At 49.0% G+C, this 27,065-nt stretch overlaps 1 protein-coding gene across 2 annotated transcripts in view; it reads right to left on the minus strand.

Moving 5' to 3' along the window:
• Window positions 1–18,373: 18,373 nt before the first annotated feature.
• The window catches only part of RAD51B (RAD51 paralog B), a 747,597-nt gene continuing 738,905 nt past the window's right edge, over window positions 18,374–27,065 (minus strand). For both annotated transcript variants that reach the window (XM_075530652.1, XM_075530653.1), the window contains exon 11: window positions 18,374–18,854. In XM_075530652.1, the coding sequence (XP_075386767.1) occupies window positions 18,844–18,854 (11 nt within the window). In that variant the 3' untranslated portion in view covers window positions 18,374–18,843. The remainder of the gene's footprint in view (window positions 18,855–27,065) is intronic.

Here is a 27,065-nt window from a genome sequence, read left to right on the forward strand (position 1 = left end):
CAGACAAGTGGTAGATGGATCATCAACTTCCAAAAACTATCTTGGAGAGGGAGAAGCAGATTATAAAGCCCCTTGTGGGTTCTTGATGAATTAAAAAACCTTAGAAAATGGAAAGGCCTATTATTTATAGCTCACCATTGCCTCTGAAGACAGTCCTGAAATAAACTCATTACTTTTGGGGGGCATTTTAACCTGATGCACTAAACCTCTAGAGATGTATGGGAAGGCAAGGATTGTGAGGACCGAGGACTGAGAGATTGCCTCTCAGCTCCCATAAAACACTTCTGGGTCATATACTGGGTTGGTCATTCAAATCTCCCCAACAGTGTCAGGGATGCCAGGCCTGGCAATCTGCTTTCATGAAGAGTACAGCCAGGAAAACCCTATGGGTTTTATTGTGTGACACTTGGGGTCACCATGGGGTGTAGTGGATGCCACAGCAATGTGCTTGTTTTGGTTTTGCCCCTGTCACAGTGCAAATTGCAGGCATGCTACACTTCAGCAATGACTCAGCCATAAAATCCCAGTGAGGAGTGAGTGTACAGAAAACACAATGCATGTGCTAATTAGAAATGATTTCTGTCTATGCAATGTGACACCATGATTGGGGCTTTTTCATCCTGGAAACAGAGTGCTGAGTCTTTGTGAGGGAATTCTAATCATCTTAAATGGATTAACTACAGTCCAGGTTTAGAGGGGGAAGACAGATCCCTCCAGAGACCCCCTAGACTCATCCTAAGGGGCAAGGCAGGATGAATCCATCATTCTATTCGTTAGCCAATGACCTTCTATGAAAAGTTGAATTCTAGGGAGATTTTGAGCACAATGTTGCATGAACTTCAATCTTTGATTTATGACTCATGATGAGCCATAGTGTCTTGGTTACCCAGCCAGGGAGGGTGGGAAAGGCAAGTTCATTAATCAAACGGTGGCAGGAGATGCTTCCCGTGAACTAACTGAACAGGAAATGAGCCCAGGTGGAGCGGAGAAAGCCAGGAGGGAAGAAAGAACTCCGCCCTTTGTCTTCGGGAAGTCCTGATCCAGGCTTGCTTGAAGGGAGGTAGGTGGGAGAATGTACTCTCATTCCCTCTCCGAACCAGAGGGACCGTGGAGCTTGTCTGTACAATATTTCAGTCTTGCCTCTGCCACGGTTCAGAATAGTTGGTAGTGGTAGCTGGGTATCATCTAGTTCTTTTGGGTCTCAGGGTCATGAAGAGTGATGTTCTAGCTTGTTCCCTCGAGGTGTCTGGTTATGTCTAAGACGTTTCCCTAACTTTGCCCCCTCTATGCTCCGTGGCTTTATTTGCAGCCAAGGTAAATGCCCATGCACAAATATCCTGTGTTAAACATATATTAATACATTTGTAAGTGTATTACGATCCCACCCTCCTTCCCATAGTTATGCAGCCTGCGTGTCTATCCATGCAGCTGCCGTGGATCCCGTCTTTGCAGGACTGCGTACACAGCAGTTGAAGCCATCGCTGCATTTTCCATGGGGTTTTGGGTGACTTTCTAAAAAGAAGATCACGACTTTCTTCTGCGAAGCCTCTGGGTAGACCCTGACTGCCAACCTTTCTGATGATAGCTGAGCGCGTTCACTCTTTGCACTACCCAGGCTCTTCAGCTGGGATGTGACATAGAACAGGAGAGCTCCCGCGCTGGTTTTACATATGATAATTCTGTTGATGATGTCAGACTGCTCATTGGAGTCTGGAGCTCCATGGGAGGGATCCCAGGGATGGCAGAAGGGCTTTGGATAGTCCCCCTTCACTGGGACAGCCCTTCTTTTACCATTTTGTATGTGGGACCTTGAAGGGATTTTCAACTTATTTATTGATCATCTTTCTGAACCAGGCCCTGCCCTCAGTGCTAGGGACACACCAGTGAGCAACAGTTTGCTGTCCTCCGGAGTGTTTATGGTACAGCAAAGACACACAGTGAATGATAGGCATGCGTAGCTATTTAGTATACATTATACTTATTACTTATTAACGACAGTTATTGTACAGGATTGTTGTCGGGTGCTAAGTGCTTTGAGACAGTCAGATGGAGCAGCCGTCTTAGACAGTGAAGGCAGAGCAAAGAAAGCTTAAGGAGAAAGTGACACTTCTATAAAAATCTAGAGGCAAAGCTTGCAAAACCTTACCGACGTTTTTGGAAAAAGATAAAAAATGGTAGACAGTGATAGTGTTACAAAAATTCAGCAACAGGAATATTTGGGAGGGAAGGGGAAAGAACCCCTATGTTCGTATCTGGAGGTGGTGAGGAGTCAGTAACACCCGGGGAAGGAGATGAGGAAGAGGGGCAGGTGACTGTCTGAGGATGGAGGTGAGAGAGTTAGGCTTTTGATCTGGGGAAGGAGTCCAAGGAGTCAGGGTCGGACTCTCTGGGAGTGCGAGTGAGCTGAGGGAGACGGAGGACAATAGCTGGAGAAAGTCAGAGCCAGTTCTGTGGATTGCCGGGGAAACATGCTACCAGAGGGTTAAGAGGTACAAAGGACCGATGGTGGAGGTGTGTCTGGCGAGAAGAGGGGCAGTGGGGAGATGGTGCAGCTGCGCAGGTGAGTCGGAGCAGAACAATAAGAGACGGAGGCAGGTATTGGACATTCAGATCACTGCATGCGGAAGGACCCTACTCTCCCTCTGAAAGAAAAGGAAGTCATTCAGCGCTTTGAGCGGAGGAGTGGGTGAGTCCATTCACGTGTTAAATGGGTGCTGTTGTTAGGTGCTGGCGACCTCCTCGCTGGCTCTGACTCTTAGCCACCCTGTCTATGTACCATGGAGCACAACTCTGCCCCGGCCTCCCAATTGTTCCTCGGTTCGAACCCATTGTTGCAGCTGCTCGGGCAGGCTGGGTTTCTTGATGGCTGGCTTTCTAGGTTCCCTTCTCCAGGGACTGGCACCTCCTGATGAATCTCCGATGGACTCTTGCCACCCTCACTTCTCAAGACCACCTGAAAGGAAGGGGTTATTGCAGTATCCAGGCTGGGATCAGCATGAAGAGTGGAACCCATCGTTGTCCCAGGCTTCTTAGGAAAGGCCATTTTTTCTTCTGCTTCTTTCATGCCTGGACACGGTGGCTTCCAGAGTTTGAGGCCTGGGAGCTAGGAGGTGACCCTTGAATCCAGATGGTCCCTGGCGGGTGACCATCCTGACTGGTCTAGGATGGGTTTCTGGACACTAGGAGCTGCTGGCTTCAAAGGTCAATGTGAGTTTCTTGTGTCTGCAAGGGCTGTTTGGGGGCAGAGCAAAGATTGTCTGGGACTACTTGGGCTTGGGAAATTTGTATTTTGTTCATTCAAGTTACACATTTCAAAACCTACTTCTCCCTTAGGCTTTCACGTTGACCTTAAAAAAACCCTTATCCTCTGGCTAAATTGTAGCTGCTCAGTAAAGTGTTGTGGATGATGACTTCACTTTTCAAAGGATCTTCCCACAGCTCACACCTCGGCCGTCCCACAGCCAGACTGTACTGTTAGGTGCTGTCTAGCCAGTGCTGACGCACAGCGCTCCCATGAGACAGAGGAGAACTGGCCCGGAGGGTTTTCTTGACAGAAATCTTTATGGAACTCGATTTCTAGGTCTTGTCCCTGCTTGTGGGTTCCTGCCTAGTGGGTTTGAACTTCTGATCTTTTGGTGTGTCCCCCAGTCAATCCCCAGTGGTGGTGCAGCTGAAGATGAGGGCGGGGTTCCAATTCCCAGGGATCTGTAGGGGCTGCAGGGCAGACTGCCTGCCTGGCACTGTGCCTTTGGGCAGGGTGCAGAGGTAGAAACTTCTAGAAGTACTAGAATGGATTAAGAAAGGACAACATGTTCCCTTATTCTATTCTCTATCTCCACAAGAGCACTGGAGATGCTGTTGGGTAAACATTCTATTGCTATCCACAAGGTTGGCGGTTCAAACCCACCAGCTGTTCTCTGGGTGTAAGATGAGACTGTCTGCTCCCCTGCAGACCTATGAAGCCTTGGCACCTCTGCATAGGATTGCTCTAAGTCAAAATGGTTTCCTTGGCAGTGGGTGTGAATTTGCTTGGACTCTTCTGTATCCCCAGCAGTCCTTCGGAGGCTGTCCCTCGTAAGACAAGCCTGGCATTCCCTACAAGGTCACAGCCTTGGAAACTCTAGGAACACAGCTCTCTGGACACACAGGGATCCTCAGGAGTCACATTCTGACTCAACAATCTTGCCCCAGCTCCCTTTTCCAGACCGACGCAGGGGAAACAGTGGCTGCAGATATGCAGGATGGCTTTGCTTCCACCATGTTGCTTACCAAGCTCTCTCCCCTTCAAGCTGCCCTCACCCCAGCCCAGCCCAGCCCACCCCATTCCCGGCACCACAGCAGTTTTGCCTCCTGCCCCCCTCCCTTTGGCTTCTGCACACAAGAGTCCCTCCTTCCTTCCCTGGCCCCCTACCTCCTTTCTGCTTGTTGCTCTCTGGCCCTCTCCCACCCCTCCCCACTTCCCCACATTTCCACCCCCCAATCTCTTTGTTGCTGAATTCAAGGTTCGCAATACAATAAAGCTTTGATGATTCGCCCCAATTGAGGAGGAATGTCAGCTGAAATTAATGAGGAGTCTGAATAATAGAATTTTACAGCAAAGTCTAGTTGCTTTCAGGCTGTGACGTCCTTTCTGGGGGAAGCGTTAGCATTTACATGCAGTAACAGCCTGTGTTGAGAAATGGGGCAATGTGTCTTAGAGAACCTTTTAAAGGCTTTCCACAGAAAAGGACCATTTATAATGAGCATATACTTTCTTTGAGTCTGAGGGCTTCAGCTCCTAGAACAGTTTTCTGTTTGGGGGAAAATGTCTCTTTTTACCGCTGTGATTTTACGGGGCTTCTCGGAGGTTCTTCCTGATATCCCCGTTCCTTTGTTGAGGTGTTTTAAGCACATTTAATTTACTTATTTAAAATTTTAATAAATCATTGTATTGGGGGCTCTTACAACAGTCCATACATCCATTGTATCCAGCACATTTGTACATATGTTTTTAGCACATTGTAGTCTCGCGAGCAATACATGACGATACCCCCCTTGCAAAAAACGAACGCCTCAATAACACAAAATGAAACCTTATCGATATTGAACTCGTTTCTGCACTCCAGTTTACATCCCTTTCTTTAAGGTGGCGATAATGATCATCCTTAATAAACTAACCTACACAAATATCTCCCTTTGGGTCTTAGCAAAAAACAACATTTGTCGGCTACTGGAGATCCCTTCATAGAGGGGTTTAGGAGAGGAGATGGGTTAATTAGGGTACGAGGTAGTACAGATGAAGAACACAGCTTTCCCCCAGATCCTGGATGCTTCCTCCCCCCAACTACCATGATCCGAATTCTACCTTGCAGGACTGGCTAGGGCAGAGGCTGTACACTGGTGCATAGGGGAGCTGGAGGCCCAGGGAATCCAGGGTGGACGATACTTTCAGGACCAGGGGTGTGAGGGGTGATGCTGGGAGAGTGGAGGGTGAGTGGGTTGGAAAGGGGGAACTGATTACAAGGATCCACATGTGACCTCCTCCCTGGGAGATGGATGGCAGAGAAGTGGGGGAAGGGAGACTCCGGATAGGACAAGATATGACAAAATAACAATCTATAAATTATCAAGATCTCATGAGGGAGTGGGGACTGGGGAGGGAGGGGAAAAAAAAAGAGGACCTGATGCACAGGACTTAAGTGGAGAGCAAATGCTTTGAAAGTGATTAGGGCAAAGAATGTACGGATGTGCTTTATACAATTGATGTATGTATATGTATGGATTGTGATAAGAGTTGTATGAGCCCCTAATAAAATGTTTTAAAAAAACCCAACAATACCTTTGCACTTTTCCCCCTAAAATGTCCTGGAAAACTTGCATCCATTTAAAAAATGTTCCATTATTTTCCATGAACTTTTTGAGCCCCTTCATAGCACTCCCATTTGGGAGTTCCTTCCTGCCATTTCTTAGAAACTGTGGATGTTGCTTGCCTTAAAAGATCGATGAAACACACTATATTCCTCTGGTTCCTTGAGGCTTCCTCACCCCCCACCACCGTGACCCAGGGCTGCTTCTCCATTCAGACCAGACCGGGGAACAGGCACACAGGTATAGGAAGGGATGGGAGTTCATGACACACAGAATCCAGGAACAGGAGTGGGGAATAGTGATACCAGAAGGGTAGGGGGAAGAGGAGGGAGGAAAAAAGAAAGGGGGAACCGATCGCAATGATCGATACATAATCATACACGCCTCTAGAGGGGGAAGAACAACAGAAAACATGGGGGAAGGGGGACAGCGGTCGGTGGGAAAAATGAAAATAATAATAATGTGCAATCTATCAGGGGGGTCATGAGGGTGGGGGGGAGGGAAGGGCTGGGGTGGGAACGAGCTGATACCAAGGGCTCAATAGAAAGTAAATGTCTAGAAAAGAATGAAGGCAACCTATGTACAAGCATGCCTGATTCAATCGATGTACGGATTGTGATAAGAGTTGTACGAGCCTCCAATAAAATGATATTAAAAAAGAGAACATATGCTGAAATATTCTGGATGCAGTCAATTAAAGTCTAATGATCTTGGGGGTGGGGGGAAAGACAGGCAGAGTCCAAGCCCTTGGCTTTCCCGTTCAGTGCTCTCGTGCCTCACTTCATCCTTATTTCCTTGTAAGGTGGTGTAGTGGGTTACAGGTCACCCTGGGAACCTCAAGGTCAGGAGTTCAAACCCAGCACTTGCTGCACGGGAGAAAGGTGAAGCTGTCTGCTCCTGTAAACATTTCTAGGTTCAAATACCCAAACAGGTCTGCTCTGTCCCACAGGCTCGCGAGGAATGAGATTGACTTGAAGGCAGTGAGTTTCCTTACCGTAAGGAGCGCCCTGGAAACTTCCTGCCATCAACTCAATTCCCTTCCAGAAGGAGCCCTGGAGGAGCCTTCATGGTGCAGTGGAATACTTACTGGGCTGCCGACCAGTTCACTAGTTCAAAACCACCGTTGCTTCAAGGGAGAATGATGTGACTTTCTATTATTCCTGTAAAGATTTAAGGCTGGGAAACCCCCAGGGGCAGTTCAACCAAGCCCTATGGGGTCACTATGAATGGCAATGGACTCGATGGCAGCGTGATTTTTTGCTTATATGGAGCCTTGGTGGCACTGTAGGTTAAGCGTTGGATGCCACCACAATGGCAGTGGTTCAAACTCAGCAGCTACTCCAGAGGAAGATGGGGTATTTGCTTCTGTGAAGACTTATAGCCTCCGTAGGCCTCTAGAGCAGTGGTTCTCAACCTTCCTGATGCCATGACTCTTTCATACAGTTCCTCATGTGTAGTGACCCCCCCCCCCACCATAGTCATTTTCATTGATACTTCATCACTGTCATTTTGCTACTGTTATGAATCGGATGACCCCTGCGAAAGGGTTCGAGACCCACAGGTTGAGAACCGCTGCTGCAGAGGGTCATCTGTGAATTGGAATGGACTTGATGGCAGTGGATTTTCCTCCTACCATCACACCGCCATCGTCCACTTTTGCATCTCTGCCAAGAACAGCCTGCCAGAACATCACCCGACTGTTACATCCAGATAGGCATCTGTTCAGGGGTATTTATGATACTGGATTTTCTACTCTTCTCGGTCCTGGAGGTTTTTCATCATCATCATCATAAAATCAAAGGAGACTTTTTAAATCGACAGACTCACCACATTCTAAGGAAAATGGCAAATGGCTCAGGTGGGGGTGGAAGAATGGTTCTAGTTAGCACCGTGGTCTCCTCCCGGGGATCTGCCCCCCGCCCCCGTCCCCAGCCTTGCACTGGGGACAGCTGTGCCTCATTTGAGGGATCTGAGCAACAATAATGTCACGTGGCATTTCAGCAATGTTTTCTCCCCACAGCAGTCGTTGGAGGGGTCAGAAAGGCCAGCGCTGCCCCCAGTTGACACTAGCTCACACTGCTGTTGGTTGCCTGGGAGTCAGTCGGTGCTCCCTCGTGGTGACTCCGTGAGCACAGAGCAGAACTGCTGCCCAGGGTTCTCAAGGCTGTGACCTTTGGGAAGTGGATGCCAGGCCTCTCTTCCAAGCCACCTCTGGGCAAGTACTTACCACTTGTGCCACCAAGGACTCGTGCCAACAATAAAAGCTCCCGATTTTCACTTTCTGACTGGGCACCAGGTTTAGTTCTAGGTACTTACATCTGTTAACTCACTCCATCCTGATAATTCTCTGTGTTAGGTATTATTACTACCCTTGTTTATAGAGGAGGAAGTAAGGCATAGAGGAGTTAAATAATTCACCCAAATAACAGTCCACAAAGAAATCCTACTTTGGTGAGTGGTGACTGAAGTTTTAAAAGCTCTCTGGAGACTGTTTAAGATGCAACTATTGGTCCCTCCCTATCCAGAGGGAAGAGATTGATGAACATTGAAAGACACGTGGAAACAATTAGTCCAATGGACCACACAAACATCAGACTTCCTGACCCTGAGATCCGAAAACATAGAGGGTCCCCAGCTATGACTATCAACTGCTCTATCCAGGACCTTCTAAATGTGAGCTTTAAAAGTGAATTGTTGACAGCAAAATTGATGGTCTGCTCTATAAACCTTCACCCAATTCACAATAGAAAGCTTTTAAATTTATTTTTATTATTATTTTAAAGATTTCTATTTTTATTGTCCTAATTTTTCTTTTCTTTAAAATAATTTTATTGGGGGCTCATACAACTCTATCACAATCCATCCAAACATCCATTGTGTCAAGCACATTTGTATGCTCGTTGCCCTCATCATTCTCAAAACATTTGCTCTCCACTTAAGCCCCTGGCATCACCTCCTCTTTTTCCCCCTTCCTCATGAACCCTTGATAATTTATATAATATTATTTTGTCATCTCTTGCACTGTCCGACGTCCCCTTCACCCACTTTTCTATTGCCTGTCCCCCAGGGAGGGGGTTATATGTAGACCCCTGTAATCAGTTCCCCTTTTCCACCCCACCCTCCTGGTATCGTCACTCTCACCACTGCTCCTGAAGGGATCATCTGTCTTGTATTCCCTGTGTTTCCAGTTCTTTTCTGTATCAGTGTTACATCCTCTGATCTAGCCAGATTTATAAGGTTGAATTGGAATCATGATAGTGGGGGAAGATGAAACATTAAAGAACTAGAGGAGAGTTGTATGTTTCATCGGTGTTGTACTGCACCCTGACTGGCTCGTCTCTTCCCTGCGACCCTTCTATAAGGGGATGTCCAGTTGCCTACAAATGGGCTTTGGGTCTCTACTCTGCACTCCCCCTCAGTCACAATGATATGATTTTTTTGTTCTTTGATGCCTGATACCTGATCCCATAGACACCTCATGATTATACAGGCTGGTGTGCTTCTTCTATGTGGATTTTGTTGCTTCTCAGCTAGATGGGTCCATGTTTACCTTCAAGCTTTTAAGATCCCAGACACTATATCTTTTGATAGCCAGGCACCATCAGCTTTCTTCACCACATTTGCTTATGCACCTGCTTTGTCTTCAGGGATTGTGTCAGGAAAGTGAGCATCCTGGAATGCCAGGTTAATAGAATAAAGTGTTCTTGTGTTAAGAGAGTACTTGAGTGGAGGCCCAATGCCCATCTGCTACCTTAATACTAAAACTATAAATATATGTACATAGATCTATTTCCCCATCATCATGTATAAATATATTTACCTATGTACATGTCTGTATTTAGACCTCGATAAATGCCCTTTGCCTCCTACTTCTTTCCTCTATTTCCCTTTACTTTCCTCTTGTCCCAGTATCATGTTCAGCCTTCATTTGGGTTTCAGTAATTCCTCTCAGTTACATTGCCCTTGATCAAGCTTTACCAGGCCTCCTACACCCTCCTCACAATCAATTTTGGATCGCTTGCTGTTCCCTTTTCCCCGGGTTTGTTAATACCCACTTCCTTTCCCCCTCCTCCCCCTCTCCCATGTCCCCCTGGAACTGCTGGTTCCTTTGTTTTCTCCTCCAGATTGTTTACCCCAAAGTGTTTTTTTTTAAGTGACCCACCCAAGAGTACAAGGCTTATAGATCGTGGGCAGGAATATGAACTCAGGCCCTTGGACACCTCCGCCCTCATGGGATGGCATTACAGATGCCGGTCAAGTATTCCACAAGAGCATATCTGGTAGCCTCCAGCCTGTGTTAGACTGGTCAATGTGTTTATTCGGCAGACTCACTATTTTACCAGCTTTAAATTCATTGCTATGCTTTAAATATGAGAAAGTTTACCTGAAATTCCAAATGTGTGACTTCCTGCAGTTCCGGCAACACTATCCTAGGATCCCGCAGGGTAACAGTGAGCTGCAGCCGAGTATCTGCTGGCTCTTTAGGCAGGGCATACGCTCTCCAAGTTGCTCAAGTCCCCACTACTCTGTATTGTCCCCTGGCTGATATCTTTCTGGTTCAGATAAGCATTTGATTACAGAACTCCTGCACTGTAATCAAGCTGCAACCTCAAAGCAGCAGAATGTCACTTCTGCTCTGGTGTTGTCAACGCCCTACCCAACTCACTTACTCCTTCATCTTTCTGTCTAGTCAATCACCCTATCAATTCATTATCCACCCACCCTTCATTCTTCCTTCATTCTTCCTTTCTCCTGTAATCCCCAAACTAATCACATTCCTGATTAGTCAGAGTCCAAATGAATCACTAATTATATCTCTGTGTCTTGGCTGATAACTACTTTCCTCTGACTCGGAATGGGAAGTGCTGCGTCAGAGGTGGGAGGTGATCTGCTGAGAGAGGTGGGAGATGATCTGCCGGGGAGAGGTGGGAGGTGATCTGCCGGAGCAGCGTTATAGCAGCAGAGTATTTTTTTCACGTGTTCTTCCTTCACCCACTTCTCTTTCCACAAGGCCTTTTGAGTTACCAGCTAAGAAACGTTAGCTCTCAGTTTCTCTATGGTTTCTCTGGTGGGGCAAACACTCCCTGCATCTGCAATCAGGCTATATTTTCTATAGTTTATAGCACAAGGAAACTTTGGCGCTGAGAAGCTGACGTGAAAATATTAACATGGTTCAAGAAACACTGAGCAATAGGCCTATTTGCTAGTTGGTTGGGTTTAGAGATCTGTTTTTGTCTGAAGATTCTGAGCTCAGCTTTAATAATGATGGTCAGAAAAATTACTAAAAACGTTGCTTCATCTTAAGCCTTCCTATAAGTTGGCTCCAGGTGCTGTAGTTAGAGAGGCTTGTTATTGCCACGAAGCTGGGTGGCTGCTGATTAAACCCGGTGGGGCCTAGAGAACTGGGCGGAAGCCAGTCTGGTTTCTGCTCCGTCTCTGCATCGAGTCCAAGCTGTGAGCTCAGCAATGACTGCAGAGTTCAGATGACAGGGGCAAAGTGAGAGGCTGGACAAACCCCAGATGGGTTCTCAGACCCCAGGGACAGCCAATAGCAATAGACTTCAACCTCCGATTCTAAATGAAAGGAGCAGAAATCTGGAAGTGGTCCAGAGCAGCCGGCTCCAGAATCCCACAGCATCAGGCTGAGAGGCACTGTTAGATCACCTTCTCTGCTCTCATAGGCTCCTAGGGAAACTTTGCGATTTCAATCAGTAGATAAGAGTGTCAATCACAGGGTGAGACTTTGCAGGTGATTCGATCAACGCTGACACACACAGAATTCAGATACAGAAAAGTGCAGGGAAGCCCAGGTTCCTGTACATTTCTAGGACTATGTAGCTGGGCTTGTGCGCTCAAATTTGAATATAGATGGCCGGGACAGGCTCCTGACCATCCAAGGCTAAGCTCTAAAGGCAATAATGAGATCTACTGAGTAAAGGTAAAAGCTGGGGTCATAATTCAATTGTTTCCGCTAGTCCTCTAGTTCATGTGGGAATCCAGACAAAGTGTCATTGCTCATCAGCTCATTCAAATATAAGGTCAATTGCTCATTTGCTCCTTCAGATATAGGGCCACACCACAGCCGACTGGTCTTCCAGACACATCATGATTTGTGACTAGTTGTCCATGAAGACGCAGGGGTCCTCAAACTTTCTAAACACTGTCCCTCAGACCCATTGGAGGGCCGGACTATAGTTTTTTTTTTTTAAAAAAAAACTATGAACAAATTCCTATGCACACTGCACATGTCTTATTTTGAATTAAAAGACAAAAAGGGGCAAAAACACCTGGCGGCCTGGATAAATATCCTTGGCTGGCCGCATGTGGCCGCAGGCTATAGTTTGAGAACTCTTCATGAAGGGCTTTGATTTCTTGGGAGAACACAATTGGCCAGATAAAAAGAGTCCTTCCCTTGAGCTCTAAAGCTTAGTGTGAAAAATGGATTGTTTGGGACTTCAAGAATCTGGGACCAGGGCACTAGGAGGACTGGGGTGAAGGCTGAGATGGGACTGGGATCCTCATAAGGATAAGCTGTTTGGGGAATTAGTGGAGCTAGAATAGCGTTCCCCACTGTGTTCCTTGGTCAGCGTTCTCCTGCTTAAACTGATGTCTGATTTGGGGGAGAAGGAAGTTTACTCCACATCACTGAGCAAGTAGGAGAGGTACATGGGTCCCACAGTAACAAGGGGGGGTGATCTTTCCATTACCACACCCTCCCAAACCCTCTTTAAAACAAGATGCCCTCCATGGATTTTATGGCCTGGCCACCCCATGTGTGTGGGCTGGGCATTGTGTGCCAGAGGGTCTTCAGTGGTTGATTTGTCATTTTTATTTTTGGACTAGCTACCCGGCCTTTCTGCCAAGTGTCTGGGTGGATGTGAACCTCCAGTTTCACCTTCCTGCTCCAGCAGTCCTATACCTTTGTGACTGGGCATGTCAACCAGGTGAGATGCAGGAAAACAAGTTCGAGGTTGAAGGATGAACAGGGATGGGTGATGATGACCTGGCCTAGGGCTGTGACAAGGTGTGAAGAGGTCAGGTCTACAGTGCTGACAAAGGGAAAGAGGAGAATAAAGAGAGACTGGCTATCCTGCCGTGGTCAAGTTTGACGATCCAAAGAACAAACGCAAGTCCATTGTCTTGTCCTCTTGGCGTCCCTACACGGAACTGCCTGATCACGGGATTTGGGCAATGCCCTCAACCAATTGGTTGGCTAGTGACCATTGATGCGGTAAGATGGGGCTAAGCCAAGTCAATTCTCTTTTCAGAATTTTCACTACAAAACACCCAGCAAAAAGAAGTGGCGCTGAAGGTGAGAGGCTGGGGCGCAGGGGGCGAAGCAAAACCGCAGGGACAGGGCAGATCTGTACGGAGACAGAGCTGCCTTGAGCAGACATACAGCGAGCAGCAGACACACCCGGGCAGCGGATCCACAGGGCGTCCAGAAGTGGTCCAATTCCGTTCCAATTCGACACCATCTGTGCCCTTTCACCTGAGCTAACTGAACCACTTCTTTCCCATGAAAAGAGCCCAACTCTAGCAGTGAGCACAAGTTCTGGGTATGCAAGTAAACAGCAGAACTGCTGTCTGAAGCCCTTTACTTAGAGGAGAACGAGGAGGCTGGTTCTGAGCACACATCGTCTGCCACCACTGACTGCTTGGAAGCATCTTGTGTGCTTGAGATTAGGTTTCAGGCAGGAAATGGTGTGACCTAATTTCTTTCTTTCTTCTAAACGATTTCGGGGTCAGCCAATGCTGTGTCTGAGGCCCGAAGAGAGGAAGTCTTGACATCTACAAAGAACTGGTCTGGTCTGAGAGAGTTAAGTCCTTTTTAAGATTCAGGTCTACAAATCTCTCCGAGGAAGGCTTAGAGAACGGGGACTTTGTGCCTAGTTAAAAGGAGCGAAAAGTGTGTAAAAGAAATGCTGGTTCACGGACAAGCGCTCTAGAATCGTTTCTCATCTCCGAGAGAGCTGGACTGGGAGACAAATTGAGAGCAGCTCTTGTCCATGTGAGACCTCATCTATTATGTCCACAGGCTCTTGGAAAACCCCCCACGCCCCACCCCTCCCGCAAGGCTGCCATCCGTACTTGACTGAAAACACATGGAAGGAGCTCACTCGGAGCAGAAATTCATTACAGGAAGAAGAAGAAGGGAAAGTTTCTTTCTGCTGCTGGGAGAGCTGCTCTCTGGAAAAATCACGGGGCTTAGAGGGGATTTGAATCATGTCTGGCAACGAGGTCAGCAATAGAGGTGGAAGGGCCCTTTCCCAGAAGGTTTTTCGCACAAAGCATGATGGTCCCAAGAAACTCAAAAGGACTTGCTCCGTCTTACATGTGCTCCTGCAATCAGGCCAGGGCTCCCTCCAAGCCACCATCTGTCCCCAGCGTGGGGAGTGTCCTGTCGCTCCATGGGTACAGCATCCAAGCTTAACTGGGTTTTTCCTGGATACAGGCTGGGAAACGATTTGACCTCTCTTCCTTAGCACTGCCTTAGTTCTTCCATATTCACCAAGTGACCCCAAGGACAGGCACAGATACGGAGTAAATGTGAAGGAGGGACACATTTGCCAGCCCACTGGGCATTCCCGCTCCTGGCAGACATGACAGACCCTCACTGATAACTAGGTCTCCTCTCCTGAGCCAAATACAGGGGGTGCACTTGCCCTCCTCCAAGTTAAGGGGGCAGGTATCCACATGGCCTGGAGACAAGAAAGGTTGCGTGGCATTTCTTGGGAGTAGCACCTAGTGTTCAGCCCCTCTCCTCCTCAGGTGGGCCACCTGTGGAAGTGCCTGTGGATACTGACACACAGTGGCATCGTCACACAGAGGAGCGTTTCCCTGGAGTGCCTGCCTCTCACACCTATGCAGACTTTCAGTCACTGAGACTTGGGGCCAAGGCTTTGGTTATGCAACAGAACCAAGTTGGCCTTGACTTCTCCCCAGCAATCTACTGGCCTCTCCTCGTTGAGGATCGATTTGGATCTCCGGAGGTGCTGTGCTCCGCCTCCACTTGGAAAATCCAAGAGGTAGGCAACGGGCTTCTTCGTACACTTAGGATATTCAGCCAAGAGGCGCGGAGAGCTTTTTGCTTCTCTTCAGGTAGAAGAGGCCTCTGTGGCAGCATCCAGTCCTTTCACGGCCAGGGGGCACAGTGGCACCAAAGCCTGGAGAAGCTGATGCTCCCACTTGGTTCTTAGACCACACTTTTCCAGGCCAGAATCGGAGCTTTGCATTTTCCCGCGGCAATCTCTCACTCCCCTCACTCTCTAATCCTCATTTCCCACCTCCAGAATGCTCCTTGGCAAGCCAAATTTTGGCTAAGCCAAGTTTAACAATCCTGTCTCCGCTATCGCTTTGGTCTGCTCATCACAGACGTCATAGGAGACACCAGGCATGGTGAGGGGTTGGGCTGGGACCAGCAGCTCAGGAGAAAACCTTGGCTTTCTACTCCCATCAACACTGACAGTCTCAGAAACCCCCAGGGGGTCGCTACCAGTCAGCACTGACTGGATGGCAGTGAGTTTGGTTTTTGGGTTGTATGGAATTCAGCACCTCTGGGGTGAGCGCAGAAGTAGTCACTCGGAGGGCTGAGAGGCAGCACGGACTTCAGTCTTCACCAGGAATGCAGCAGCAGATCAGGGCGACCCCACAGGCACGAGAACTGTTAGGGAGTTCAAGTTGGACTTAGCCACCTGTGTGCGTTTCCACATGAGAGGGTGTCTACGCAGCACCATGGTTAGGGTGCTATCGAGCCGGTTCCAACCTGTGTCAGTCTGGGTCCAGTAGAGAAACAATCCACAGAAACTCATATGAATAAGAGAGAGTTTTATATAAAGGATAAGTACACATCAAGAAAACACCCCAACCCAGTGCTGCCCAAGCCCACAAGTCCAACATTAGCCTATATGTCCAACACCAATCCACAAAGTCCTCCTCCATCTCACAACACACACACAATGACACCGACTACAGGAGGAAAGCCGAGTCAGTGAACGTGTAAGCATCTCAGCGCTGGCAGGGTTCTCCACACGGCTGCTTCAGCACCCAGGGCTGCATTGGGGTAGGTCCATGTGGCTTCTCCTCAGGGACTCTAAGTGACTCTGAACAACAGAATAAGACTGCCTGCTGCCCCGTCCTCCACATGGCTGCTAGGACGCCCTACCAGGATGTTTTTGTTAAGTGCTGTCACGTTGGCTCCCTCTCATAGCGACCGGTCACAGCAGAAGGAAGGGCTGCCTGGTCCTGCCCTGCCCTCACAATTATGTTGGTGTCCATTGTTGCAGCCACGCTCTTGTCTTTCTGGAGAACACTTCCCAGGGCAACTTCCCTGTGCCTGTCTCCTAACTGCTTAACCTGGCGAAGTGCGAAGGGGCGGGATGGGAGTCCTTCGGAACCGAACCGCAGCCTCTCAGCACCCGTGCAGCCACGGCGCACATCAGAGAGCAGACCTAGTGTTCCTTCGGGTGAGTCTTTCTACGGGAACAACACTTAGTATTCACCGAGACCCTGCTGTGTGCACATTCTGTGCCTCAGTGACGCACAGGGGAGAGAAAGAGGTCCTGATAGGTACAAACAGAACTACAACATGGGGTGGGGGGGGGGAGTGACAGAGGAGGAGGGAGTAAGACTGCCTGAGTTGAGACGCACATTCCTTCCCGTCTACGAGGAGAATGCAGTCCTCTTGCCTCCACCCCTCATCTGAAAAGAAGGAGCAAGCCGCAGCAGTTTCTCGGGAGGATGCAACAGGGTGCATCTGAGGGCAGCCCCTTCAGACACTACGCCTTGGGCTGCTAACCCAAGTTTGCACTCAGTTTAGAAACCACCAGCTGCTCCTTGGCAGAAAGATGGGGCTTTCTACTCCCTTAGAGTTACAGTCTCAGAAAGTCACAGGGGCAGTTCTACCCTGTCCTGTAGGGTCGCTATGAGTCGGCATCGACTCGATGGCGGTACGTTTGGTTTGGGGTTGGTGAGAAGGTGGGCTGGCGTGGAGAGCGGTCTCTGCATTTCCTGGGCTCAAGGGTGAAGCCACCGCTGAACCTGTGGGGCGAAGATCAACAGCTTTGGGTGCCCTGTTTTTGGTACATGTTGCAAACCCCTTTGGGTGCCCCGTTCTCAAATGTGAGCTGTTAGCTGGCCTCTCGGGTTAGACAAGGAGAGTGGAGAGAGACCAAATTAATACTGGCAGAGAACAACAAAAACGCAACCAAACAGAAAACCTTCTCAGCTTCCCAGATAGACTCTTTATGTTTGCAATTAGCCAACCCAGGAGCTAAGAATTCACAGGAAGCGCACCTCTTAATCAGCTGCGAAACATCAGCTGCCTTTCCCAAACATTCTCTGAAAGCTCCCGCTCCCAGTGCATCTCAGGCACAGGGAGTAAAAACTGCCTGGAGCGGCCGCCTCCCCTACCTCTTCCTGGGCCATGAAAACCCTCCCTGGCCCAGGCCCAGCCCCTCTGCCTGTTCCTCGGGAATCACTGCCCTGATTCACTCCGGCTGAATACAAGCATCTCTTCGCTTTTGTCACGGTAGCATGTGGCCCGGGCAGCTATCAAACCACTTCCTGACTCTGCTTTCCTGTACAGCGGGTTGTGCCCGGGGGTCCCCCCCACCTCAATCATGAGAACACGTTTCGCCAGGCTGGGGGCCATCACCTATTGCTTTGGCATTTGGCTTTAGCACTTGGCCCCTCGTGTGGGCTCAGCACGTACTGAGTCAGTCCCTCGGTCGCTAACCACTGAACCTGGGAAAACCAAACCAGTGCGGTCAAGCGGCTCCCACCGCATAGGGACTCCACGTGCATCAGCGTAGAAATGTGCTCCGTGGGACTGCAGGCGGCTCGTTTCTCAGCTCATCATCAAAGCTTGCTTCTGAGGTGCCCATGGCTGAACTTTGAAACCCCCTACCCCCACCCCACACACACACCATCTTTTGATTTGAGAACACAAACTGGGACAAGACTTGATTCCCGTCGCCAAGGCCACAGAGATCTCGGAAGAAAATAACAGAGTGATCCTGCAGACAGCCTACCTAGGGCCTTTGGGACTTGGCTATGAGCAGTCCCAGGAAGACTGAAGGTCTAGCCCTGAAGTGCCCCCAGCCTTGCACTGAGCCCAGTCTGAGGTGTTGGCCAGTCACCTCGTGGTGGGCTGGGTGTTTTCTGGGAATCATGACTACATTATTCTCTGGGTCACCAGTTGATTTATGTGCTCAGGGACTAGCCCAGCATTGGCCTTTGAATCTAAAGGCATCATTCCATCTTTTATTAGATACTGCATGAATCTCATTATTTATTCTCTGGGTCTATACAACACATAATAGAGAAACGTGAATTTACACCACAATAGTTATGTGGCTAATGACCTTCCAAATGCCCCTAACGCCATCTGAGCAGCGATTCTCAGTTGGATTCGAACCTGTCAGGGAATTCTGAGACCATTGACCTTCCTTTGACAGATCTGACACGAGGGCAGAGCCCCACGCCCATGCTCCACCCACCCCCCGCTTCCCCCATCTATCCAGGACTTGATTTCTGAATCAGTTACTCTTTGGAGAACCCAATTCCCTTACATTTACTTTTCATTTGAGGGACAATACTTTATTCGGAAATGCTCCCTCCTGTAATTACAAATCCTGTTAGTCATCCACCTCCTCTCCATGGGGGATTGTGAGCTTTAATGAGTGAATGTGGTGAAGCCGCTTGGAGGTGCCTCATTGAAAGGTGCCGTATAAGAGCAAAGCGTTTCTGTGATGCCGGCTGTCACCCTATGGCGGCACAGGCTCCCATGCATCTCGAGACTTGAACAAAGGTTTCCTCGTGGTCGCCTTCCCTGCCAGGTCTGAAAGCCTGGGCTCAGCGGTCCAGCGGCAAATCTGTTAACCACTCAACAGAAATCCACGAATTAATCCCCATTATGGTAACTTCCGTTTCCTTTGACGCGGCCTGGTCCTGCTTCATTTCACAAATCACGCCTGTGTCCACTGCTCACCAAGGTCACTGTGAACCTAAGAAGAAGGACAGGAGGGACAGGGTGAGGCCCGCGTTGCCAGAGATACACAGACCTCTCTCTCCCGGCTGGCAAGAAAGCTTTCCTCACCGCCGCCTGGCAAACCGAGACACTGCGAATCCCAGCAGGTCTGAGGGAAGAATCCGGAGCTCTGCTTGGTGGCCATAGCTACAGACAAAGGGGTTGCTGGGTGGGAAGGGGGCATGCAGGGAAGTGGGAATTCTTATTTGGGTCGCTCCACGACTCCACCCCCTCCCTCACCCCCTCCACACACACCAAGTTTCCCCTGAGAAAACCAGCTGCCATCGATAGCCAGGAAGCGCTCACAAAGGCCAGAGACCATGATTTAGATGTTTTGTGCTATACCTAGCTCGCCGCAGCCCTCGACAAATGCCCAGTCCTTCCACCGGGAGGGAAGCCATTGAAAGCAGCCCTGTGGGGAGACTTGGCCTCTTGTCGGGACGCTGCTGACCAAGGGGCTCCTTACAAGGTTGTGCCTCAGCCCCTTTGTTGGAGTGGATGTGGGTGAGCCTCAGGGGGTCATGTCTTTATCTGCCTTCATTTATCCTCCCTATTGAAGGGATCCTTCAGGACATCGGTCAGTCTCCGTGGGGAATGATTTTGAGAGCAACAAAGGAATTTGGGCCCTTGGCGGGAGGGGGCTTCAGAATTCGGTAAACATCTGGACGGGGAAGGCCGGGTTCTCAAGCAGTCTAGCTGGGGGCATGTCAAAGGGGAGAAAGCGGTGCGTGCACCGCGAGCTCTCAGCCACGTTTGCTGCAGAAAGACAGAAGCCCCAGTAGGTAGGCAGGAAGGCTTTCCGAATGCTGCTCTATGGCAGCGCACCGTGTGTTGGTTCTCATGGCGAGTCTAAGGAAATAGCAGCTACGCATGGCTGGCGAACAGCACGTGACGATGCTAAGTCTGGGGGTGCGACGAATAAGCCAAAGTTGCCCAAGCCGGGGCTGCTATTAAGAAGTTCTTAAGCACGTCTGTTTTCCCCGAGGTTCGTAAAACACTTTGTACTCCAGGTAACCGGCAGGATCTCCATCAGGATGGAAAACAACAAGAAAACAAAGCAAAAATGAAGCACTGTGAGGCTATGTGATTTCCTTCCACCCCACAGTGAGATTCAGGATCTGAACTCTTGACTCTCAACACTCACGTTATTGCGGAATGAAGTGAGTCAGCCTGACTCACCATGCATCACATAGCACGAATCAGTCCCCCTCCACTCCCCAAGCGGACCCTCAAACAGGCAAAGAAGCTGGCCCCTGTCAAGAGACAATGGAATGTGGGTTTGTCAGAATTCGGGAGCTGATGTCTGGTCCGGTTCAAGTCACGCGGACTACCAGGAAGGAACCTTCCTCAGCTGTCCTGGCGGACATAAGGTTTCCTCCTCCGTCCTCTTGTGTTCTATTGTTTTAACCTAGAGAAGAGATTATTTTGGTCAAAACACATTTAAGTATGTGTCGTATAATAAATATTGAGCTCCTAAAATTAAGGACTATTTAAACAACAACACTTGGTTTTTCAACTTTATATCCCCTGAGCCCTGAATGGGTTGCAAACAATAGATGTTTAACAACTGCTTGCTGAGCTGAGCTCACTGAAGTGGAGATTGAGTCATAGTCAAGAAAGAACACCGAGTTCTTTGGAAGAGGTTTTAAAAAGAGAAATCAACAACCTGAATTGATTTAGCGTCTTCGGGTATTAGTACCTGGGTTTCACCCACACCAAGGACTAGCTTTGCACAGACAGCCAAAGAAAGAGAAGTGCGGATCCAATCTAATTGCAATCCAGGGCCTGCAATGAAACGTTCCTCGGTAACAGAGCGGCCAGCGGAGTCATGCCCCGCACGCCCACAATGCCACGCAGGAACGCACTAACCCTTGCCTTGTTGCCACGGGTGCCTTGGGTTGTGGCTATACCCAGCCAAATTTCCAACCCAACTACGCCCTGGTTCTGAGTTTCTTGAGGGCCCACTGTACTGTGTGAATGAGCCATTGTAACTTAGATGTTCAGAATTCAAGAGTGCCTTAGCAGGGCCACGAGGCCTCTGAGAGTCACCATGGGGCCACCAGAGGGAAAGAGAAGGGGGTCCAAACCCATTTCTGATTTTTCTTTAAACTTAGGTGCCCAGTACTTCCAAGTACTTGGAAGGGGATTAAAAACCCAAATTTAAGGCGGTGGAACAGGCATGACTTTACCTTTGGGAACTCCATACCCTCACCTGAGACAAGGGTATTGGATGAGACAGCAAGTTCTCCTCTGGAAGAACATGAAGTTAACTTTGGGGAAGTAAAGTCGTGTGTGCCAGTTTGTCACTGAGCGATAGAAAAAGCACGCCCACTGTACAGAAGACCCAACCAGAAGCTGCACTAAGGCTTACACTGTAGCGACACAGAGAAAAAAGGCACCCATCAAACATGCTTAAGGAGACGGACTGTGGAAACATGTCAAGCTTACAGCTCCACATAGCTGCACAGGGTAATTGCCTGCAGAGGGCAACAGATGGCTAGACCTCTTTGGAGAGAAATTTGGGAATATATTGTAAAGATGAAATTGTGTATAGCCCTGACCAGTCATTCTACTTTTTGATCTATATCTACAGGACCCTCAAATCTGCATAGCGAGGCACGTGCCATTACGTCCCTTAAGTTAGAACCATTAGTGATCTCCATGGACAATGGAACGATCAAGTACAGCAGCATATTTACGCAGTGAATGTGGACCCCTCAATTCCAGGGGGAAAATCCCAATCTATATGTCACAGCATGGACATATGACCAAGGCAAGTTGTGGAATAATAAGCCACTTATACAAATTTTAGGAGGCATTCAAAACAAGTCGTCATGTTACCTTTCCTTTGGAGTCACAGATGCAGAAAAGTTTTTAACAATTGAGGCTGAGGATGCATGTCAGACCCTGGGGAGTGTGACATCTGGGAAGGAGAGGGGTCTGGGGAAGGGACATGTACAAAGGAGCTTTGACCGTTGTCAAGTTTTATTGCTGGGATCCAAAATTGCAAACAAACAAATAAGGGCACACTTGGAAGTTAGTCCATTTTGGATGCTTGGTGCATGGGTGCTTATTTTAGTCTTTTCAGAACTGCTCTTTTTCCACATTGCAAACAAAAATCTCTCTTTGAGGGCTAATAGACAGAGGAGAAAAACAGCGACCAGAATGGGAAGGTGCCAAGGAAAGAGGGAGTGTGAAGTGAACATTGAAAGAGGAGATGACAACTAGACAGAGGTGGGGCGGTCCCCCTCATTTCCTTTGGGAAGCAAGTCCCTTGCCAAGAAGTGGGCAAAAGCAGAAATGAACATGGCTGGACCCTGTACTAGCTTCTTGGGGCTTCAGTGGCCCAGGGCTGGGCCCTAGACTAGCTTCCTGGGGCTTCAGTAGCCCCTGGCACACCAGGGGCAATGGGACGGGCCTATGCTGTCCCCTTCTCTGTGCCTTCTAGAGGGAGTTCACTCCTCTTGCTCCAGGATGCCAGTCTTTCTAGGTCCATGAGTGGTAATGACCTGGCTGAAACCGCCATACCTGGGGGGCGGGGGGGCGGATCCCAAATCTTCTGGGTCATTTCCAGTCCATCAGGCAGAACACTTTTAAGATGGGTGGCTGCATTTGTAGACAATTGGATATCCCCTCACAGAAGGGTCACATGGAAGGGACAAGCCAGCCAGGGTGCAGTATAGCACTGATGAAACACACACTATTCATCTAGTTCTTTAATGTTTCCTCCCCCCACCACACATACTATCATGACCTCAGTTCTACCTTACAGATCTGGATAGGCAGGAGTATGTACATTGGTACAGATAAGAGCTCTCGACACAGGGAATCTAGGACAGATAACTCCCCCAGGAACAGTAATGGGAGTAGTGATTCCATGAGGGTAGGAGGAATGTGGGGTAAGGGAGAGACAGGGGTAGCCTATCACAATGATCTACATATAAACCCGTCCCCCTGCTCCAAGGGGGAGGAACAACAGAAACATCGGTGAAGGGAGACAGTGCACGGTGTAAGATCTGAAAACAATAATAATTGATCATTTATCAAGGGGTCACAAGCTTGGGAGAGTGGAGGAGGGGAAATGAGGAGCTGATACCAAGGGCTCAAGTCGAAAGAAAATATTTTGAAAATGATGATGGCAGCATATATACAAATACGTTTGATATAATTGATATATGGGTTGTCAAAAGTCCCAATAAAATGATTTCTAAAACAACAACAATAAAACTATTGTGTAAGATAAAGAAAAGAAAATGAGAGGCTGATTCAAACTCAAACTCAAACCGATGGACTCACACGGTTGGATTTGAGGGGGCGGGGGAGGGAAGAGCTTTTCAATCAATCATCCAGTTGGCTTCGTGACAGTGACTAACAAAATGGGGTGGAAGAGCCGAGTGCGACAAGGGACAAGTAGAGGAGATGAATGCCTCTTCGGATGAGCTTCCAACCCCAACTAAACAACTCTCCTTGAATGTGGAAGCAAAGCAAAACAAGGCACATCATTTTCTAGCTCTTAAAAAACTAATTCACTGTTTCCTTGCTTTCTGGATTCTTCTGATTTCCTGCATTACGTGGATAAAGGAATAGGAAAACCGCCTCCCTTCCAGCATCTGCCCTGCTCTCTCTCAGGGTGTCCTGGGTCTCCCAAGAGGTTCTTCAAGCCCTGGGCTTATGCTACGTATTCAAACTCAAACGAGCAGAGGCCAGCTGTCACATTCAACCTGTCAAACCGGAATGTGATTAAATTACACATATATACGAAAGGCATGCTGTGTCTCACCAAGAGACTAAGACTTATCTTCTGTCTGTATTTTTTTAACTTCCCAGAAGTAAAGGCTCTCTGGGGCTTGACATATATCCTTTTCTTCTTCTTTCTTTCTTTTCTTTTTAAAAAACAAAACAAAACACTTTCTACATGTGTAAATCCAAACCAAACATAATATAACAAAGCTTGGCTATAACAAAATCTTGACTTTTGGTTCCCAAATGTCCTCTAGAGGAAAAGATGGAAGTGCAGAGAGCAAGAGAGAAAAGAAATACTGAGGACCCTCAGCCCAATCCTCTGCTTCCTCCCACTCAGCCCTCGGGCAGGAGCTGCTTCTTCACCAGGAGAGCCAGATGGCAGTGGGAACCCCAGACCCCGGGGCTTTTGCCTGAGCCTCCAGCAGCATCAGTCACAATCTGGCTCCTTTCAGGGACAGAACCCCTCTTCCTGGGCCATGTCGCAAGAGGCCCAGGGGTCCCAGGCTTGCTCTGAGTGGCACAATGTTTGCTGAGGATGTAAAGGATACCCCACCAGATGTGGATCAAGTTGGAGCTCACCTGTAACCTCTTCTTCCACCAGAAGCAGTCAAATGCTGCTGGGGGTCAACCCCATTAGAGGCAATTCCCATAGACTGCCTACTTCCCCAAAGTTTCCACTAAGTCTCAACATGCCTTAGCTTCATCTAGGGTTAGCCAGATCTCGAAGTTCTCCCATTGGGTGGGCATTGGGGCTTTCACGGTGAACTCTGGGGACAAAAGGAAAACTGGGGTCACAAGCCCCTTTTCCCACCCTATCCATCTTCAATTGCGCGGATGAACTGAGTTCTCCTGCTTGGGGCGTGGTCCCGCTCAAATTCCAAGAGGCCAGGATGCTGGGTGGCTATCCTTTGAGGCGCAAGCCTTTCCTGGGGCCTGGGGCCAGCCACCAGAGGCCAGCATGCTGGGCAAATACTGAACAAAGCAGAATGTGAACAGGATGGCATTCCCAGGCTGATGGCCTGTACCAGGCGGCCTCCTAAAGATGCTGGGGGGGGGGGTACTTTCCCTTTCTCTTTCCAAAAGGAGAATAGTTCCGCTTTCCATTTTACGGCAACAATAGCCTGGAATGGCTCCTTCAAGTGTGTCAAAAAGCAGCCTGAGAAATCTCTACCCAGCCCCTCCATCTCACCAGCCTGCGGTTTTATTGTTCCCCCATGAGCAGGGAACAAAGGGGAGGGCAGGGTAAAGGCCCTCTCTCTTGACTGTTCTCAGCATCCTAATCCCTCAGAAGCAGCGAGGGAATGGCCTCTGGAGCCCATAAATCACACTCACCTCACCTTTCAGTCCCGCTGCCTTAGGCACTCGGGGGCTCTTCAGGTATCGGAAGACCTGGTTAGCAGACTGGGGGGAATCTTGGGGCTTGCCAAGGGGATCAGAACTTGCCAAGGGACTAAAGGCACAGAAGGCTCCTTTCCACATACAGTCCCCCCCCCCCCCATCACTCCACACCTTTGTCCCCAGGATTAGCCTGTTGGGATCGTTCTTTTTCACTGTTCCAAGCTGACTCTATCAGCGACCGTGATGCCAAGCAACAAGGGGCTGGGCAGCCCTTCTTTCTGTTGCTCAGACCAAAGCTGCCATCCCTCCTACAGCTCTCCCCTCACTGTCTCTATGTCCCGCAGACAGACAGATATTCCCCCAGAGCCCAAGTGCCATCTTCCAAACCAAGTTGGAGCGACCACATGGGCAGAGTCCTCCAACAAGAATGGCTCCTTGGCTTTGGGCTGTAGGCACTTTCCTAAGGGCAGCGCTCGGGGATCAGAGATGCCCCTGTTTTACATTTGCGGGCACGGGCAGGCATTTGATTGCTGTTGTTTTGTTCCGATGGCTGGTGAGAGTGGAAAAAACAGCAAAGCAACACTTCCTCTGCCAATATGAGCGGGCACAGCTAAGTGAATGAGAAATACACCATTTCCTAAAAGGATCAGGTCAAGCGGAACTGGGGAGGCCACGACCGATCCTCTGGGCTGTCTACTATAATCCAAGTCAGAAAGACACTTTACGTTGGCAGCCTCACCCACAACTTCATAATTCACACCCGTGCGCACACCCGAGCACTAACTCACGCAACAATTAGCTCATGAAAGAGTACAGTATGTGTGACAGATGCCAGCGCTTTCTAGTCACCTCTATTTCATTTTTTCAAACGCTGGTTGTGATCCAGGAGCCTGGCTTTCAGACCCACCAATGGTGTCAACACACTTGAAAAGCAGGGAATCAAGGCCAACACTCTCCTTCTCAAACTAACCAGACGAGGACCCCGGAGTGCTCCTCGAGCTCGCTCACAGCTGCAACGGAAATGCAAAGAAAGGCTCTTTCCAATCTCCGACCCTCATTTTTTTAGGGAGCAGAGATCCTTTTGGCTTGCCCTCAAATCTTGGGAGCACCTTGCAATAGGAAAGGCGGCGGTGCTGAGAGGGTTGAACTCAGTGACCTTGTGATAGCGGCAGGTGGGCTCCATGGTTCCCAGAAAACCTCAGAGAGAAAGGTTCAGCCTGGGGTGAGGATGGGGGTGGGGGGCATGTGCAGTAGAGAAATAGGCGGTCCAGGACCGCCTCTTTCAGTAACGCATCTTCTCTTCTACTTTACAATCTTGTCTAACAGCTGCGCCTGGCTTTTTTAACCTCTGCCCAGTGCTGCTATTCTTGTCTTCCGCTTTCTTCTGCACGGCTTCCTCTTCTCTGTCAAAAACCATGCACTGAGCAGTAAGCACCAGGGAGGCAAATCTGTGGATCTTGTTCCCACAAGGGTTATTCTAAGAACCCTGATGGCCGAGTGGTTAGGGACTGGACTGCTAACCACAAGGTCAGCAGTTTAAATCCACCAGTCACTCCGTGGGCGGAAGATGTGGTTTTTCAACCCCGTAAGCAGTTCCAGTCTTGGGAAGCCACCGGTCAGTCCTCTCCTCGCCTACAGAGTCGCTATGAAGTGGAATCGACTCGAAGGCAGCGAGATCAGGCACTGGAAAGGCTATTTGCCCAAATGTCCAGGGATCAAGATGCAGGCGTCACGCCAGCTTCACAGGTTATGTGAGTAGCACGGGCTTTCCTGCCCCTGGAAATCGTCCACCGAATTCCCTAAAATCACTCCTGACTCGAACTCTAATCTTTAAGGAAACCGCAAAGCTGATGTGTCCAAAGCCACACCACGCACCAGGCAACTACAAACCCAGCCTGCTGGTTGCTCACCAGCTCGACACCCTTAGAGACTATGTACCAAAGGGGCCTGCTGTTTGCTTTGCCTAATCTGCTCTTACAATCTCTGCTTCTTTGTCAGAAAACAGTATTTGCGATTGTTAAAAAGAAATATTTACTAAGGAACTCAGATAGCAGAAGGCAAAGGCTAAGAGCCAGAGGTCAGTAGTTCTGAGCCCAAATTTCCCTGG

This window comes from Tenrec ecaudatus, chromosome 14, assembly GCF_050624435.1.
Source record: "Tenrec ecaudatus isolate mTenEca1 chromosome 14, mTenEca1.hap1, whole genome shotgun sequence".
Taxonomy (NCBI): domain Eukaryota; kingdom Metazoa; phylum Chordata; class Mammalia; order Afrosoricida; family Tenrecidae; genus Tenrec; species Tenrec ecaudatus.